Source organism: Symphalangus syndactylus, chromosome 14, assembly GCF_028878055.3.
Source record: "Symphalangus syndactylus isolate Jambi chromosome 14, NHGRI_mSymSyn1-v2.1_pri, whole genome shotgun sequence".
Taxonomy (NCBI): Eukaryota; Metazoa; Chordata; class Mammalia; order Primates; family Hylobatidae; genus Symphalangus; species Symphalangus syndactylus.
This window is the reverse complement of record NC_072436.2, coordinates 46,477,244-46,493,201: the sequence shown is the minus strand read 5'-3', so window position 1 is coordinate 46,493,201 and position 15,958 is coordinate 46,477,244. Positions and strand designations below refer to the sequence as shown.

Here is a 15,958-nt window from a genome sequence, read left to right as displayed (position 1 = left end):
GGTCCAGCTGGAACCAGGATTGAGGGGTGGAGTGGGCTAGAGTCACTTTCCGAATCAAGGAACCATGCAATGAGATTCTGGAGTGCTCAGGCACACCTGTGGGGGCACATCTGTGGGATGCTGTGCATGAGTCCCTGTACTGGGTGCTTTCAAGGGCCACCTGAGACCCTGGGTCCTAGAGGACATCTTTTGGTAACAAAGGCTGAGACCATACTGCTACCCTGCCCTGACTTCCATTGCTTGGAACAGAAGGTTAATACAAGAAGGGAACTCAGATGCTGCCCAGCTCCACCTTCTGCTTATGGACGATGCCACTGATAGGGTTTGGATGCATGTCGCCTTCTAAATCTCATGTTGAAATTAACCTCCAGTGTTGGAGATGGGGCCTAGTGGGAGGTATTGGAACCTGGGGGCGAATCCCTCACGAATTACCTCCCCGTGGTAAAGAGTGAGTTCTCACTCTGTTAGTTCACGTGAGAGCTGGCTGTTTAAAGGAGGCTGGCACCTCCTCCTCGCTCTCTCTCTCCAGCTCTCGTCATGTGATGCGTCTGCTCCCCCTTGGCCTCCTGCCATGGCTTGAAGCTTCCCGAGGCCTTCCCAGAAGCAGATGCCAGCACCACGCTTCCTGTACAGCCTGTGAACAATGAGCCAAACAAACCTTTTCTTTATAAACTATCCAGTCTTGAATATTTTTTGAGAGCAATGCAAAAATGGACTGACGCAGGCACGGAGGTCTGGGTGACCTGACCCGCTGAGGACCACAGCCAGGTGTGTCAGAGCCCCAAGAGGCCCACGCTCCTGACACCTGACATTTGACTTCTCAAGTCATGCTTGTCCTGTTGAGTTGCGTGCATTGCTTTCCAAGCCCTTCTTGCCACGTGATCTCATTTAACTAATTTACGACTCTGGACTGCAGGCTGAACGATAGCTATTTGTTTCCCTCCCCCAGTTGCAAGCTAAGGAAAAGTAGGCTTCATTAATTCAAGTGCTTATCTCCCAACAACTGTTAACAAGCCTTGGACGGTGCTCCAGCCAGTTAGCTTTTTTGAGAAGGTGAAAGGGCCTCTAGTCCATATGGTCTAGATTCTTGTACATTTTCATTTCAAATGCTAAGGTTGACAGATCTGCTAAGAGCAAATGGGGTGTTAATATCTAATTACTCTAACACGAGTCACAGCCTATTTAACTGAGACACCAGTCTTTGCTTTCACTGACAGACACATTTAGGACATCAATTTACACACTCTGTCTCCAACCATTTAGCTTAATCTGCCGCTGTAACATTCTCACAATGCAGTTAGTGTGAATCTATATGTCTTCCTTTCCAGTCAGGTTTATACGTCTAAAGGCCCCCTCTTACTTATTCTCTAATATGCTAATGGGCCTTCAGATACCAATGAGGTAAAAATGAGAAAAGAATATTGCACCTGTTGCTTTATGATTTTCTAAAAACCGCAGCGCGATGGTTGGAATCTAAAAGCCAATGCGAGTCCACCCTGGGCTGTGTTCTGGTTATCTGTTCATGGTTGGTGAAGCCCCAGGTGGGAGGACCTGCAGGTGGGAACCACAGATCTAGCTTGGCACCTCCTCCAACTCCAAGAAAACACCCTTGACACACTGCGCCTCAGCTTCTTCAATTTCAAATATGCGTGAATTCATGACACCTCACCTCTGTTCACACGTATTTGGGATTCACCCCAATCCGCTGACATGAAATAGGGTCAGAATACTCGGGGGGCCAGGCGTGGTGGCTCACGCCTGTAATCCCAGCACTTTAGGAGGCCAAGGCAGGTGGATCACCTGAGGTCAGGAGTTCAAGACCAGCCTGGCTAACATGGTGAAACCCTGTCTCTACTAAAAATATATATTTTTTAAATTAGCTGGGTGTGGTGGATGGGCACCTGTAATCCCAGCTACTCGGGAGGCTGAGGCAGGAGAATCACTTGGACCCGGGAGGTGGAGGTTGCAGTGAGCCGAGATCACACCATTGCACTCCAGCATAGGCAACAAGAGCGAAATTCCATCTCATAAAAAACAAAACAAAACAAAACAACTCAGAGGATTATCACGTGTGTGAACATACCCCTTTCTTCAGGGCTGGAACAGCACCTGGAATTAAAGAACATGAGAAAGTGCTCTGAAATTCACCAGGATGGCTGAAAGACCTGCCATCAACAACAGTGGAGGGGATGAGGCAAAATTTAAAAGGTAAGATTTTGTAAGAGTTATGTTCTTTGAATATGCTCAGGGTTAGAAATCCAAGAGTAGCAGGCTTATTTAAGAGTATCTGGCTAAAAGGTAAAGTAGATAAGAAGTAATCAGAAATCTCCCCGGTTGAATTCCTCAGTGCACGATTAATCTGAAGGCAACCAATGTCAAGGAGCACCCTAAAGTATGCATTGGGTAAATTCAGAAGCAGACAAGGTTAAAATTTGGTAAAACAATAGCAGAATTTAAGGGGTTGGCAACTCAAGTCCTCTGTAGGTGCTAGGAAAAGCAAGGTACAGATTCTAGAACTCTTTAGACTAGGTATGGTGCGAGTGGAAACCATCACTCCATCAAGGCAATTTTTATTTTAAAAAATTACAGAAAGAACAAAGAACTAAAAGAATTTTAATAAAATGAGCAAGTTTACATTTGTACATTTTGTGTATCTGGAACCCAATCAGGGGCAAAGGATAAAGTTGCAAGGACAAAGGTTTCTGTGGAAGAGCAAGCAAAAAGCAAGGGCTGCCCCAGTTGCGTCATGGGCATCCATTCAGAGCTGGGACCCTGCAGCCACCTGCCTGTGCTCCGGAAGTGAGAAGCACATGTAAGCACGCGTCAGTGGGAGCGTCGCAGCTGAACTCAGCCCAGTGCAACGCAGCCTGAGTGACATCCCTACATTAATACTTGATAGGGAACAGCAGATAAACAGTTCCAAAAACCAAATGGTATTGCCCATAGAATATGAATGTAAACTGAGTTCAGTTCATGCTGTTTTAACTAGAATGGTTCCACTGAACCTAATGAGGGGAAAAAGGTCGGATGGATCTAATTGCTCTATTCAATGGCACAGTTACAAATCAGCAGGCCTGTGAGAAAGAACCATACATTTCTCTCAGAAATATGGTTTGAGAAAAGGACCTTGTAGGAGTGAGAGAAAGGTTAGAGAAAAGTACAGTTTAACACATGAGACAATTCTTCATACTGTAATAGAATGCTGCTTGTGGTTAAGGATTTGGTAGAGATGGAAAACTGCTCAACTTTAATTCCCACTATTTTAAAGGATGACAAACATTTTAGAGTACTGATCAATGTTCAGTGAAAAAATAAAAATGACTAGTGTTGGCTGGGCGTGGTGGCTCACGCCTGTAATCTCAGCACTTTGGGAGGCCAAGGGAGGCAGATCACGAGGTCAGGAGACCGAGACCACCCTGGCCAACATGGTGAAAGCCCATCTCTACAGTGAGACTCTGTCTCTGTGTTAGGAATGAGAAATTGCAAAGCTTTTTCTAGATTTTACCCATTTGGTGTACAGAGAAATAGAGCTTTTAATGGCGCAATGTTGCATATATGGGTAACTTGTTCTTTGAGAAATATAAACTCAAACTCACAAGTTGTCATGATAACATATGCAGTAATATGACCATTCTACAACAGAGTCACCCACAGGTATAACACATGACTGGGCTTTGAGCTCATACCAATTTACACAGCATACAGTTGTGCTACAAGGAGAATTTCTTCATCATTTATTCGTTAGTTAATTGAAACATAGTCAGGAAAAAATGGTGCCAGTTCCCCCCAAACAACACGTGGATGCTTTTGCTTCTTGACCCACTTAGAGTCCCAAATGGACAAAAAATACATGGACCAATATTAGTTCACGAAACATGTTTTAAAGAACAGAGAATGAGGTCTTCATCCCACCTCAGTAAGGCTTGGGCTGATGAAGAGAGGGTTTATTCAGGGTCCTCTCTTGTCATATGTACAAGCTGACGCTTGTTTCCCAAGCATGATAGTAGTGGGTAGACTGCCTTTATTGTTAGCCCCTAATAGAATCAGTCAGCACAATGAAGAAATTCCGAAGAGGGCAGTGAAGTGACAACAGCTTCAGCTCGTCATCGATGTTATACAGAAACACAAAAGGAATCCCCGGCCTGTGATGAAGGAGAGGCCGTTGCTGTGTGTTCAGGAAACCTCAGAGCAGGCACATAAAGTGCTGGAAGGTGACACAGCCTGTCTGGACGTCCTCGGGAGGGTGTGCCATCCAGGAGGTGACACCCCCGTCCAGCACACGGGCCCTTCCACCCGCTGTTGGTCCTGCTAAAGGTGCGAGGCTAAAACCGGCCTCTCCAGAAAAGAACGCTCGGTGTGTGCTGACCATGCTTCCCTTTGAATTTCCCGAGTATTCAACAGGAGGTACATTTTAACAAGAAAAAATATCCCTAACAAACAGGACAGATGACTCTCTCAATAAGAGAGCAACTACGAACATGATACAAATTTAAATAAAAATGTTTAGTTCAACGTGTTCATCGTGGAGTTTCAAATCAGCAGATGCCACGACAGGAAAGGAGCACACAGCTGGGCCCTTGCCCGCCATGGGTTTCCCGTGTCCGTGGCTTTTTCAAGGCGGGGAGAGCAGCTTCTCTCTTGGAGCATTCTCAGTTTCTTAACAGATCTTCACTTGCTAGGCGGCCAGAAGCATGAGTTCACCCAAGAGTGAGTGCTTGGGTAAACAAGGCAGAATCTTTTGGGAGCTGAGAGCCGGAGAGGAAGTAAGGAACAAAGGTACTTCTCCAGGGTCAGCCGTTTCTGAGGGCAAAGTCAGAGCCCACGAGGTAACCCTAGGAAACCAGCCCACGAGTGAGCAGCGTGGATGGAGAATGTGTCTCTGCAGGAGGGCAAGGCTGACCCTCATGAGGCTCTGTGCCCTCGCCACTCACCCAGGCAAGAGAGGGCTTTGTCGCCAGCCACACCGAAGCCACGTTTTCAGTGCAAACGTGAGTCTAAAGGTTGGAGTGTGGGGGTGGTGGGGGATCCCCCACCTGGGTCTGGACTGCATGAGGAAGACTCCCTTTTTTTTTTTTTTTTTCTCAAAGTAGACCTCTGTCTTGGATTACTATGTACCTGGACAGGTGAACTCTTGTATGTCTCTATCTCTGGGATTTTTAGGGGTTTTCCATGTACATTCATAGAGCCTGGTCAGCAGTGAGGAGTCCTTGTTGCGTGTGGACGGAAGGCTCCCTGGCACCCAAATGTCTCCCTTCGTGCTGGCTGACACAGAGCATGGTGGTCGTCTGCTCTTCACATCCAGCAGGCTCAGAAAGAACTCGGAGTTCCCCTCACACCCTTGGGCCAAGCTTTTCAAGTCCGAGTGCCAGGGCTGGATGAGCTGGGGTTTGTGTGTCTGCTGGCAGCACAGTGGGTGTGCACAAGACCACCATTTGGGTATCTAACAAACACAGGCTCACAAAAGGGATTTTGGCATATCTGACAAAGCTTTTTGTCTGAGAGTCGGATTGAGCTTCCTTTCAACTTCATCTGCAAGAAGAAACCAAGACTGAGAATGTTGTCATGTGTTAAGTATACTTAAAGTGGCTACGTTCTAGTTTTGCATAGTTGACATGCATTACTCCATGGGTTATTATGACGAGGATTTCTTTAATATCAACTTCTTGAAACGAAATGCTAAAGGTGTAAATAAAACCATCCTTAGTAACTGCACAAGGAAGACAGCTACACAATTGCTTTTCTTATTTCACAAAAGTAATTGCTGCTTGTCTGAGTGAGGCATTTCTACCCAAGATCCTCTCTCCAACATTCTCTGGGCTCTGATCATTTCAAGCAAGGCCTGTTAGAAAGTCATGAATGTTAATGCTGAATGGGACCACATAATAGTGTAAATCCAGGGTTCTCTCATTTGCAAATAAGAAAAGTAAAGCACAAATAAGGGATGTAGTCAAGTTATACAGCCAACGAGTGGCAGATTCCTGGCTGGTCCTGGGAGACACCCTTCCGTTTCCTTAGAAGTAACTGGTGAAACTGAGTCTTAATGCCATTGGTTCCTGTCTGATCCACAGGACTTGAGTTCTGAAAGTTATAAAGTTTTTCTACACAATTCACTCGTGTCAACCGAGGCAGGTTGGTCTATTGGCAGGATCAAGCAGCAACTCAGCGATTCATCCTGCACTCCTTAGTTGCATCACTCCTTCCACAAACATGGATTAGATGCCTTCAACATGGCAGGCTTAGCCCTACAGACACTGAAATAAAGAAATGAAGTTCCCTGTCCTCAAAGAACCCAAACTCTAATAGTACAGGGTGACAGTTGTGAATGTGAACACAAAGTAAAAGTGGGGAAAGAGAAGGTGATTACTCTACTTAAGAGGTATGAGATCGCTTCACCAAGGGAAAAAAATAAACGCTAAATTTTGACTGGGCATTTGCTGAGGACAAAGAAAAAGGTAAGAATATCTCAGGCAGTGGGTAGAGCATTTACAAAAGCAACAAAGTATGAAATACCAAATCACGTCTGGAAGGTTGTGCTAAAGCCAGGCCATGAGTTGGGAAGCAGAGAGAGGTGGGGAGGGATGGGCTGAAGGAGGTGGGACTGCATCTTCCAGGACAGGGGATGTCAGCAAAGGCTTCTAAGTGGGAGGGGAACACGTCGGATTCCCGCTCTGGAAAGAAGAATTTAGGCCCACAAGAAAGAAGTCTCCAGAAGGGGAGTATAGTGTGGGGATGAAGAACGTGGGGTTCTCAACTGGCCTGGGAGGCAGCTCTGGGCACTCCCACTTCCTGAGCATGTGACTGCTCTCTGCCTCAGTTTCCTCCCCTGTGAAATGGAGATGCTGACAGTAAATACTGCATAAAACTGTCATGATGACCAAATGCTAGCATGATGTAAAATGCCTAGGTCAGTGCCTGGCACACAGCACGTGCTGGGTAAGCGCCTGATATTCTGATGCTGCTCTCCTCCCTACAGACTCTCTTAATCACCAGCATCCAAAAGGGGAGAAAAACTACACCGATGTTACACCTACCAGCCCAACCTCTGCCTCTGCTCACATAGACCTCAGTTTCTATGAGCAGGATCAGATATTGATGTGTTGTAGTCATAGAGACAGAAAAAAGAAAAACCGACAAAGACTATTTTTCCATCAGTAAAATCTACCTTCAATACAATGTTGACTGACCAGGAAGCAGCTTGTGGGGGCCGGCACTTACCTTATCGTAGGTGTAGATTAAGTTTTCGGACCTGGCCAGGCCGAGAGCCACCTGCATGGTCCTCCTGGCATGGATGCTGTCCCTCATGGCCCCCATCAGGAATGGGCAGAGGAGCTGCACTGACCAGGTGTCGGGCAGCATCTGCAGCACCTGGGCTGCATCAAATTCGGTGGCGTGGCGGTTCAGCAGGTCCACGGCAGCCACGGCCAGCTCGTGGGTGGTGGGGCCAGCACGCAGGTAGATGGCCAGCAGCGTGTGAAAGAGGTGCTGGCGGTAGGGTGGGTCTCGGCCCTCGGAGCACCACAGGCAATAGTCCTCGGCCGCTGCGAAGTCCTGCAGCTCGTGCACCAGGATATGCAGCGCCTTCTCGTGCTCGCCCAGCTTCCCGTGCAGGATGGCGCTCTCCATGGGCAGGCCAGCTCCCTGCAGCCTCTCTGCAAGACAGAACCCGTAGCTCAGAAAGAAAAGGGCCCACCGGCCACCTGCCCAGCGGCTGGACTCCTTGCTGCTCTGGGCTTCAGGAGGGGAAAAGTCAACCTGGCTCCCTCACAATGCCAAATGCTGCCACCCAGATGACTGAGGGAAGGTTTTCTTGCATTTTCACACCGTGAATCCAGGTGTTAGTAAAACAGAAGGCAGACTCTACTCAAAAGTATAGCTGGACTACAGAATGATTCATTTCTCCAGCGTTGAGAGGATGAAAAGAACAAATGAACCACAACCTCAGAAAGGCCCAGTGGCTCAGTAAGTATCAGCCTTCCAGGTCTCCAGTCACTCCATCATCACTCCTATCCTCCCAGGACAGTATCTTTTGACTAAAATAGGACACTATGTCCCCTAAACTTCTAACACACACTACTTCACCCCAAAAGATGTGCTGAACCCCTTTATTCCAACTTAAAGTAGATTTCATTGAACGGAATATGAGCTCATATTATTCAAAATCCATCTCTACATTATTCAACAGAAGGTTGCCAATAATAGGATTTTTTGTTTGTTTCACCTGCAATTAAGCTTCCAGGTCCTAAGGAAAATGACATAACCCAAAGCGTCATTCCTGACCAAGGCCCCACCCTTAGTGGGCTGTGTCTCACTGGCAAAGTCACCTTGCTTCCTACCCCATCTGTAACCCCATCTGTAACTTCCTACCCCAGCCTGTATAGAACTCCATCAGCCCTTATCTGCATTGCAGTTAAACTCTGAGTCTCTAAGGACCAGAAGTGAGGCTCATCTGTTTTTACATCCTCAAGAGATTATAAGATCTCTTCCTACTGTGAATAAATATTATGAGGACAACCCTTAGTTTAGGGTCAAGACTAATAATCAAATTATAGGCATTTGAATCTTGGCTGTTGCTTAGGCCTGAAGAACATGGCAGACATTGCTACCTGTGTAGCCAAGGGCTGGCCCTACAAGGTACATCCCTTATAGCACTAAACACAGAAGCCACAATAGGCAATGCCTTCATCCTCACAGTGGAAGGCCAACAAATAATTACTAAGTGGCTGCCATAGTTAAGGCCCTGGGTGAGGTACAAAGATAGTTAAGAAAAGATCATTGTGGTGATTTACACTTCCACATCTATCATCTCATTTATATTTGACTCCCACAGCCACCCCAAGTGGATAGGTTGGGCTGGAATTGTTTTTACAACTTCCCTAGACTGACATCTCCCCAAGTTATCTAACTAAGAAAGGATACAAAATTTGTGTTTGGATTTCCAGTGCTCCTCCCACAGTGCTGCAGGGGATACCCCCATTGCCTGAAAGCTCCCCTGTGCTACCTGCAAGCCCAGGCTTATACCTAATGACTGCTCATATAGGGCCTCTTCCGGGAGGCTGCCTCTGACCCCTCCACCCCAAGGCACAGCTCGTGGGTTCCTCGGCCCTTCTAGAACTGTACCTGCCCTTAACTGCATTCCAATTAAACTCTGAGTCTCTGAGGACCAGGACCAAGTCTCATCCATCTTCGTATCCTCAATGCACAGTGACACGCTCTACATACTCAGAAAAGCTGGTGGAACCACACACTTGTGGCTGGCCTGAGAGTTTTATAAGGAGATTTGTAAAGCAAAAAGGATAAGTCAGGAGTGAGTAAAAATATTCAATAGCTGGGACACCCTGGCACAGATCAGTCAGGGACAGTGGCTGTGAGTGAACAGAGATCGCACGGTAGATAGCCACAGAAAGTCCTAATGTAGGTGCAGGTGCAAGCCAGAACTAGTGTTTGCTGGTTTCATGAAATACCAACCCACACCTGTGTTCTGGCTCTACTGCTTATGGGCTGTGTGACCTGTGGCAAGCGGGGTAACCTCTCTGGGCTTCACAGCACTCTTCCGTAAAAATGGAGGAAAAACAGGCCTCACTTCACAGGGTTGTTGTGGAAACTGTGTCATAAGGCAGCCTCAGCGTTTCAACCTATTCCTGGCATATCTAGTCAATCCTCATTATTTGTGGATTCTGTATTTACAAAGTCACCTACTCGCTGAAATTTATTTGTAACCTCCCAATCAACACTCGCAGCAACTTCAAGGTCATTTACGACAAGCACAAAGCCTGACGCAGAGCTGAGGCCAAAGAAGGAGTGCCCTCCCTCCTTGCTTCAGCTGTTGTACTACCTACACGTTTCCTTTTCACGGGCTATTTATTGCCATGCTTTTTTGCATTTTGGTGCTTTTTGTTGGTGATTTCAGTGTAGTGCTGAAGTGCTGCCTGGCGCTCCTAAGCTCTGGAAGGTTGTGATGTGCTTTATGGAGACAACATGTGTGTTAGATATGCTTTGTTATTGGTCAAAAAATGGTATTAAAGGCCATTAAAGAAAGACACATCACTAACCCCAGTGAGTATAAATCCAGAAATTCTTAATGCAGCAAGAAACTAGTTAATTCTACCAGTTGCAAGCACCATGCTGTGCTGTGGAACTTTACACAATACAGAAACTGTGGTCTCTGTACCCCTGAGGAATGGAAACCCAGATGCCCTCCAAGACTCCTGCACAAGCTTCTTGCTTAGAGCTCGAGGGACCTGAGCCTTGAGCAGCCCAGGAGTGGGCCGCTGGGGGCAGTGCCTACTGCAAAGCCTTGATCAGAGACTGAAGTCATCAGAGGGAACTATGACTCAGTGCTTTGACATTGAATAAAGACACTCAAGAGACACACAGACGTCTAAAGTCTACCAGGGCAGCGCCAACATCATCAATCAAAGGGCACTGTCCATCTAGAGGCACGGTCCATCTCTAGAGGCACAAGAAGCCTCATTTCTCCCTGCAGGGAGGCTGACTCTGTCAAAAGAGGCTCAAGGGCTGAGTGTGGTGGCTCACACCTGTAATCCCAGCACCTTAGGAGGCAGAAGCAGGAAGATCACTTGAGGCTATGAGTTTGAGACCAGCCTGGGTGACAAAGTGACACCCTGTCTTCATTAAAGAAAATATTTTTAAAAAAAGAGGCTCAAAGAATCACCCTGTGGAATCAACCAGGAGCTGTGCCAAAGCCCTTCTCTCTGCTTCCTCCCACCCCCTTGAAATGAGTTTTTTCCAAAGGGAGACAATACTGAGATCATCCTCACCAAGGAGAAAGTGGACTCGGTATAAATCAGACTTCTGGAGTAGCCGCCGCAGCTTGGCCTGCGTCTCGGTAGCCTCTGTGCCCTTGCTGCTGGCGGAGGCCCTCTGCTGCAGCACCTCTTCCAGGTACAGCACAGCTAAGTGGGTGTGATACTCTTCTTTCTGCAGGAAACAGGGGGGAGCCAAGCAGACAGACAGTGTTTTCAAGTGGGAAAGTCAAAGCTCTCCCCCGTCAACCAGGGCTTGGAGACCGGGCCTGTGCTGACATGAGCTGGGCAGATGCTCACTTGCTGGATCGAAACCCTCTCAGAAACCACGATACTGAGATGAGTTAACCATCTATGGGGAATAGAACAAAATGTCATCTCTTATTTTGAGAAGTAAGGGCCACAGAATTTAGATAACCTACAAAAATGTATAGCTCCCTTTATTTCCTTTAAGGATAACAACAAAGAAGGAAAAGAGAGGAAAAATAAAAGCTGAGTGGGTGTGAGACGGAAGGAGAAAAAAATAAAGCTACCTATTGCTCCAGGTCTCTTTCTGCAAGCCTCAAGGCCCCCATCAGACCATCAACAAGTACGGATGGATTACCCGGGGAGCAGACATTACACAGAATCACATGCTCTAGTTCAATCACGTGTTCTAGTTCAATTCCGTCTCTCCAGCCCACACTCTTTAGTCTAAGTTCTGCAGTGCTCACCTGCAGTCTCTTGTCTATCACAAGATATTCCAGATACTTCACAAGGGCTTTAGGGTATTTTTTAAGGCAACTGATAATGTTGTCTGGATTAAAACTGTTCTTCTGCTGTTCATCCAAAGGTCTCTTGGTGAAAACCTGAACTCCGACCTGAAAGAGGAGCGACAATACAGTTACTGTCCTTCTCAAACCCACCTTTCCTTCATCTTTATTTTGGTCACTGTACATTCAAGCTTTGGATAAAATCATCACTTAAAATATGATGACATAATACATTAAATATGCACAGCTTTTTGTATGTCAATCATATCTCAATATAGTGGTTTAAAAAATATAATTATGGAGAAAAACAGCCCAGCATGAAGCACTGTCAAAGGCCAGAGGGCAAAAAATCAAGACAGAAAAGCCAGCCTATACCCTGAAGCCCTCCTCACATACCCCATGCAAATTGGAAACTGAAGAACAAAGCATATATTGGTGACAGATTTTGACAACCCATAATAATAACATTAAGATCATCCAAGAACAGGGATAGCCAGTTGCTGAACAGTATGTGAAAAGATATCAAAAGTGCTGAAATTTCTGTACAGTAAACTCACTTCTCTGAACATGGATTATCTACTCTGGGTTATTTATGATAGACGGTTAATCTGAGATCTGAGCCTCCAGTCCCTGAGCAAGTTTCCAGGCTGCCTTCCTGTGTCTATCAAGTGGAGGCACTGGTCCAATCCTCTGGTTCAAGGAAAGGACAGTGAGGCAGGCAGGAAAGCAGCTCTCCACTGCCCCTCCCCTGAGTACTTCTGTGCGGAGGTTCTATCGTGTGCACGCACACACGCACCTCCCCACTCCAAGGCCAATACATTCACGTATCATGTATTATGGTATGAATTTTGGATTCTATAAGCCTGGATTTGTGTCCCAGCCCTACCAACTATAGCCTCAGTTTCCTCATCTGTAGCTAATGCCCACTGAGGGGTTGCTGTGATGTTTAAGCGATGACCTTTGTCAGGGGATTGTCCACCGTGCAGTACACTGAATTCCATGTATGTTCTGCTGTTATCATCCATAAGCATTGAGAGAGGCCTAAACCTTGCAACGGCACTGAGATCCATGTTTTAGGTGTGTGTGAGCGGGTCAGGATGTGCTCTGCAGGCGTGTGCACAGAGCCAAAGTAAAGATGGAGCAACAAGTATGCAAAGTGCAAGTGCCTGGCTCTGATTTTCCAGGGAAGCCAGCACCATGGAGGATATGAGAATATATTCCAACTCAGGTTTTAGAAAGGCAGATGCAGCACTCAGAAACTCTCCATTCAGGACCAACATCCTGCATCAGAAAGCTCATTTTGTCTCTCTGAGGGGAGCCATGGAAGCGTATACGTTTTTCACGATGAGAACTGAAATGCTTGCTGTCTTCTTCCCAGTCACCCGTGGTCACCTGTGGGGCTTTACTAAGGATACTGTCCTGAGTCTGCTACCTCCCCTCTAGCCAACAGGTGCTTTTTCACTGCCAGCATTTCTCAGCCTCCAAGACAGGTTGAGTCTTGCTCATGGCTCCCCTCCCTCCTCCAGGCCCACAAGCTCCATGTTGGCAGTGGTGGGAGCAGGGATGAGGGCAACAGGCTTCCCAGTGTGGCCCAGGTCTGGGTGCTTCCTCCTTCCAAAGATCAAGTCCTGCAGGGCAACCACCTAATCCTGCTCCAGAAAACAGCAGTGTCAGACTTCTGAGGGGTCGAGGAGTGGGGTTCACAGACACAAGTTCTTAAGAAGACGCTAAAAATGCAAGCTGGCTATGTCTTGCTTTTCTATACAACTGATTTGCCCCAGCAAGGGGATTCTCAATGGAATGTTTCAGCAGCAAGATGCCGAACTGCCCTAGAGCTAGAATCCAGAGAGCTCAAGGGAAGGTATTAAAAGGGGAATAATAACAACAACAAAAAACAGAGGAGGAGGTTGAAATGTAGCTTTCTTTTCCCCTCTTAAAAGCAAAGCTTTTGGGGTCTGTTTTTACCACCTCCCCCAACCAAAGAGAATGCATTTTTATGAAGCACAAACCTCTTCACTTTTCTGCAGGACCCAATCAGCATAGGCCCACACTAGCTCCTCATCTAAGCAGTAGGTAAGAAAATCCACAATGTATTCATACAGGTCTGAGCGTGTGGAGTCCTGGACATCGCCATTCACAATGTTCACCCACAACTGGAAAGGAATCAAAAAGAAAAAAAGAAAAAGAAAAGAAAAAACAATCATAAAGGCACGTATCTTAGAATTAGTTGAGAAATGGTGTATGTTTACTTATTTGGCTTTTTAATACCTTTTAAAGTAGTTGGAAAAACTGTAAATGCTTAAATTTTAGTTTTTTTGGAGAAATAAAGAAATATAAAAAGACATAGTCCAAGAAATAAACAAAAAAATAAAGCTCCAGGTTCTTTTATCTTTCTTTCTTTTTTTAACAATAACATAGTAAAGAGAATTTATGCGGGGAGGTGAATATATTAAAAATGTTTCTTCATGAAATAAACAAAACAGTCACTGATAACATCTTGACACAGAGAAGATTCACCTACAGGCATCAGCCAGGCTCTGCTTCCATCTTCTCCGTCACAGACATTCTTGATTTTGAAGTCCCCTTTGGACTGTGATAGGCAGATGTTGTGCTTTTAAAAAAGCTTCAGTGATTCTGTCCCCTGAGTTCACACTGTCTTTTGCACAGGGGGCTCAGGATAGACTCCAGTGATAAAAGCCTTTTGCTTTTTCAGCCAGAAACTTCCCTACCATGTTAAGTGAAGCCTACTTTCAGGACCCTAGAATGAGGCAGCATCACTTGGGGGTGGAAAGGATGACGGTTGCGTGGGTTCCTTCTGCACTACCTGCACGGCGTGCCTCACCTACCCGCACACCGCACCACCCCTCCAAGCCACAGCACCAGGAAGGAGCCCAGAAACAGGGGTGGCATATGAATTCTGGAATTCTGATGTCAGCATATGAACACTTTTTATGATACTAGTTTCTTCGACACAGAATTGCCGAAACCAAGTAATCACACATACCTTGAAATGTGCCATTTTATATAAAATTCTACCACATATGGAGATTTATCCCATATCATTTCAAGTTTGCAAATCTATCTCTCTACAGCTCTGCTAAAGTTATTACTATACTTATATAAAGCTGTACTGAGAACACTAGGTTTTTGAAAATGAAAATTTTATCATTGACACCCAAATCTACTCTTGGCCATTGGGTACGTGTTAATTCACCTGACCCCATTTTTTGTTGTTGTTGTTGTTCTGCTCTGCCATCAGGTTACCACAATAGTCTCACAAAGCAATCAAACACTAAATACATGTTCAGTCTTGCCAGAGTCATGAGGTTGACTTTAGCTTGGGGAATATGGCTGGCGTTCTTGGCCCCTCACAAAATAAAGGCACATCAGGAAACAACACGGTACAGTACAAATGCATAACTAATAATGAAGAGGAGAAAGTCTCCTGAGAGTGTGAGATGAGGCTTTTCTCAAGATCAGTAGCAAGATGTAAGATACAAAATGTGACAATGCTAATAAATCGATGCCATTTTGATTAGGGTGCAGGACCCCTGCTGGGCCAATGGAGCGCGGTTCAGATCCCAGATCTACCACGGATGCATGGCCTTGGGCAAGCGACTGGCATGCATCAGCTTTGGTTCTGTCACAGGTGACACAACGATAATAACATACCCAGCTCACTGGCAACAGTGATCGTCACTAACAGTGGAAATGATAAATCCGACTGTCATTCACTGCCTAAATTTTCTGATAAGGGCAGTGATATATCATGACTTGTGACTGTGAGAAATCATATTTTCATTTCTTAAGTTTTCAAAAACTCAGTCTTGATAATGTCCTTTAAGGAGATGGAAAGACAATGAGAAGAAAACTCTTGGCCAACATTTCTCCAGGAATTCACTTTCTAAAACAGAATCATTTTTGTTCTGTATAAAAGGGTGTAGATCAGGCAAAAGTGGTCTCTATCAACTTGTGAATTTTTTTTAAGTAACACTAAGTATTACTTACATGGTGCTGATTTTTAAATCATGTGGAAACGCTTCTAGACTCACCTGAACTGCAGCAGCGTCTTGGTTATTATAATGATAGAGCAGTCCAAGTGCAAAATACCTGAAACAGAACAGCATGGTAAGTACAACCTCTCCCCATCAGCTCCTGGAGGTGACCTTCACACAGTGGCACCCCCAGTCCAAGCTCCCCATATTCTATTCAACTCGAGTTCAGGCTGGGTGTAGTGGCTCATGCCTGTAATCCCAACACTTTGGAAGGCCAAGGTGGGTGGATGGCTTGAGCCCAGGAGTTCGAGACCAGCGTGGGCAACAACATAGTGAGATTTCGTCTTTATTAAAATATTAAAAAAAAAATAGCCAGGTGTGGGGTACACATCTGCAGTCCCAGCTACTTGGGGTGCTAAGGTAGAAGGATCACTTGAGCCCAGAAAGT

The 15,958-nt window shown here is 45.9% G+C and overlaps 1 protein-coding gene across 4 annotated transcripts in view; it reads right to left on the bottom strand.

Moving 5' to 3' along the window:
* Positions 1 to 2,554: 2,554 nt before the first annotated feature.
* Positions 2,555 to 15,958, bottom strand: part of TGFBRAP1 (transforming growth factor beta receptor associated protein 1) — a 71,977-nt gene continuing 58,573 nt past the window's right edge. For all 4 annotated transcript variants that reach the window (XM_055243969.2, XM_055243971.2, XM_063616673.1 and 1 more), the window contains exons 7-12: positions 15,568 to 15,625; positions 13,525 to 13,668; positions 11,477 to 11,623; positions 10,779 to 10,938; positions 7,216 to 7,649; positions 2,555 to 5,529 (exon numbers count right to left, since the gene is read on the bottom strand). In XM_055243969.2, the coding sequence (XP_055099944.1) occupies positions 5,353 to 5,529; positions 7,216 to 7,649; positions 10,779 to 10,938; positions 11,477 to 11,623; positions 13,525 to 13,668; positions 15,568 to 15,625 (1,120 nt within the window). In that variant the 3' untranslated portion in view covers positions 2,555 to 5,352. The remainder of the gene's footprint in view (positions 5,530 to 7,215; positions 7,650 to 10,778; positions 10,939 to 11,476; positions 11,624 to 13,524; positions 13,669 to 15,567; positions 15,626 to 15,958) is intronic.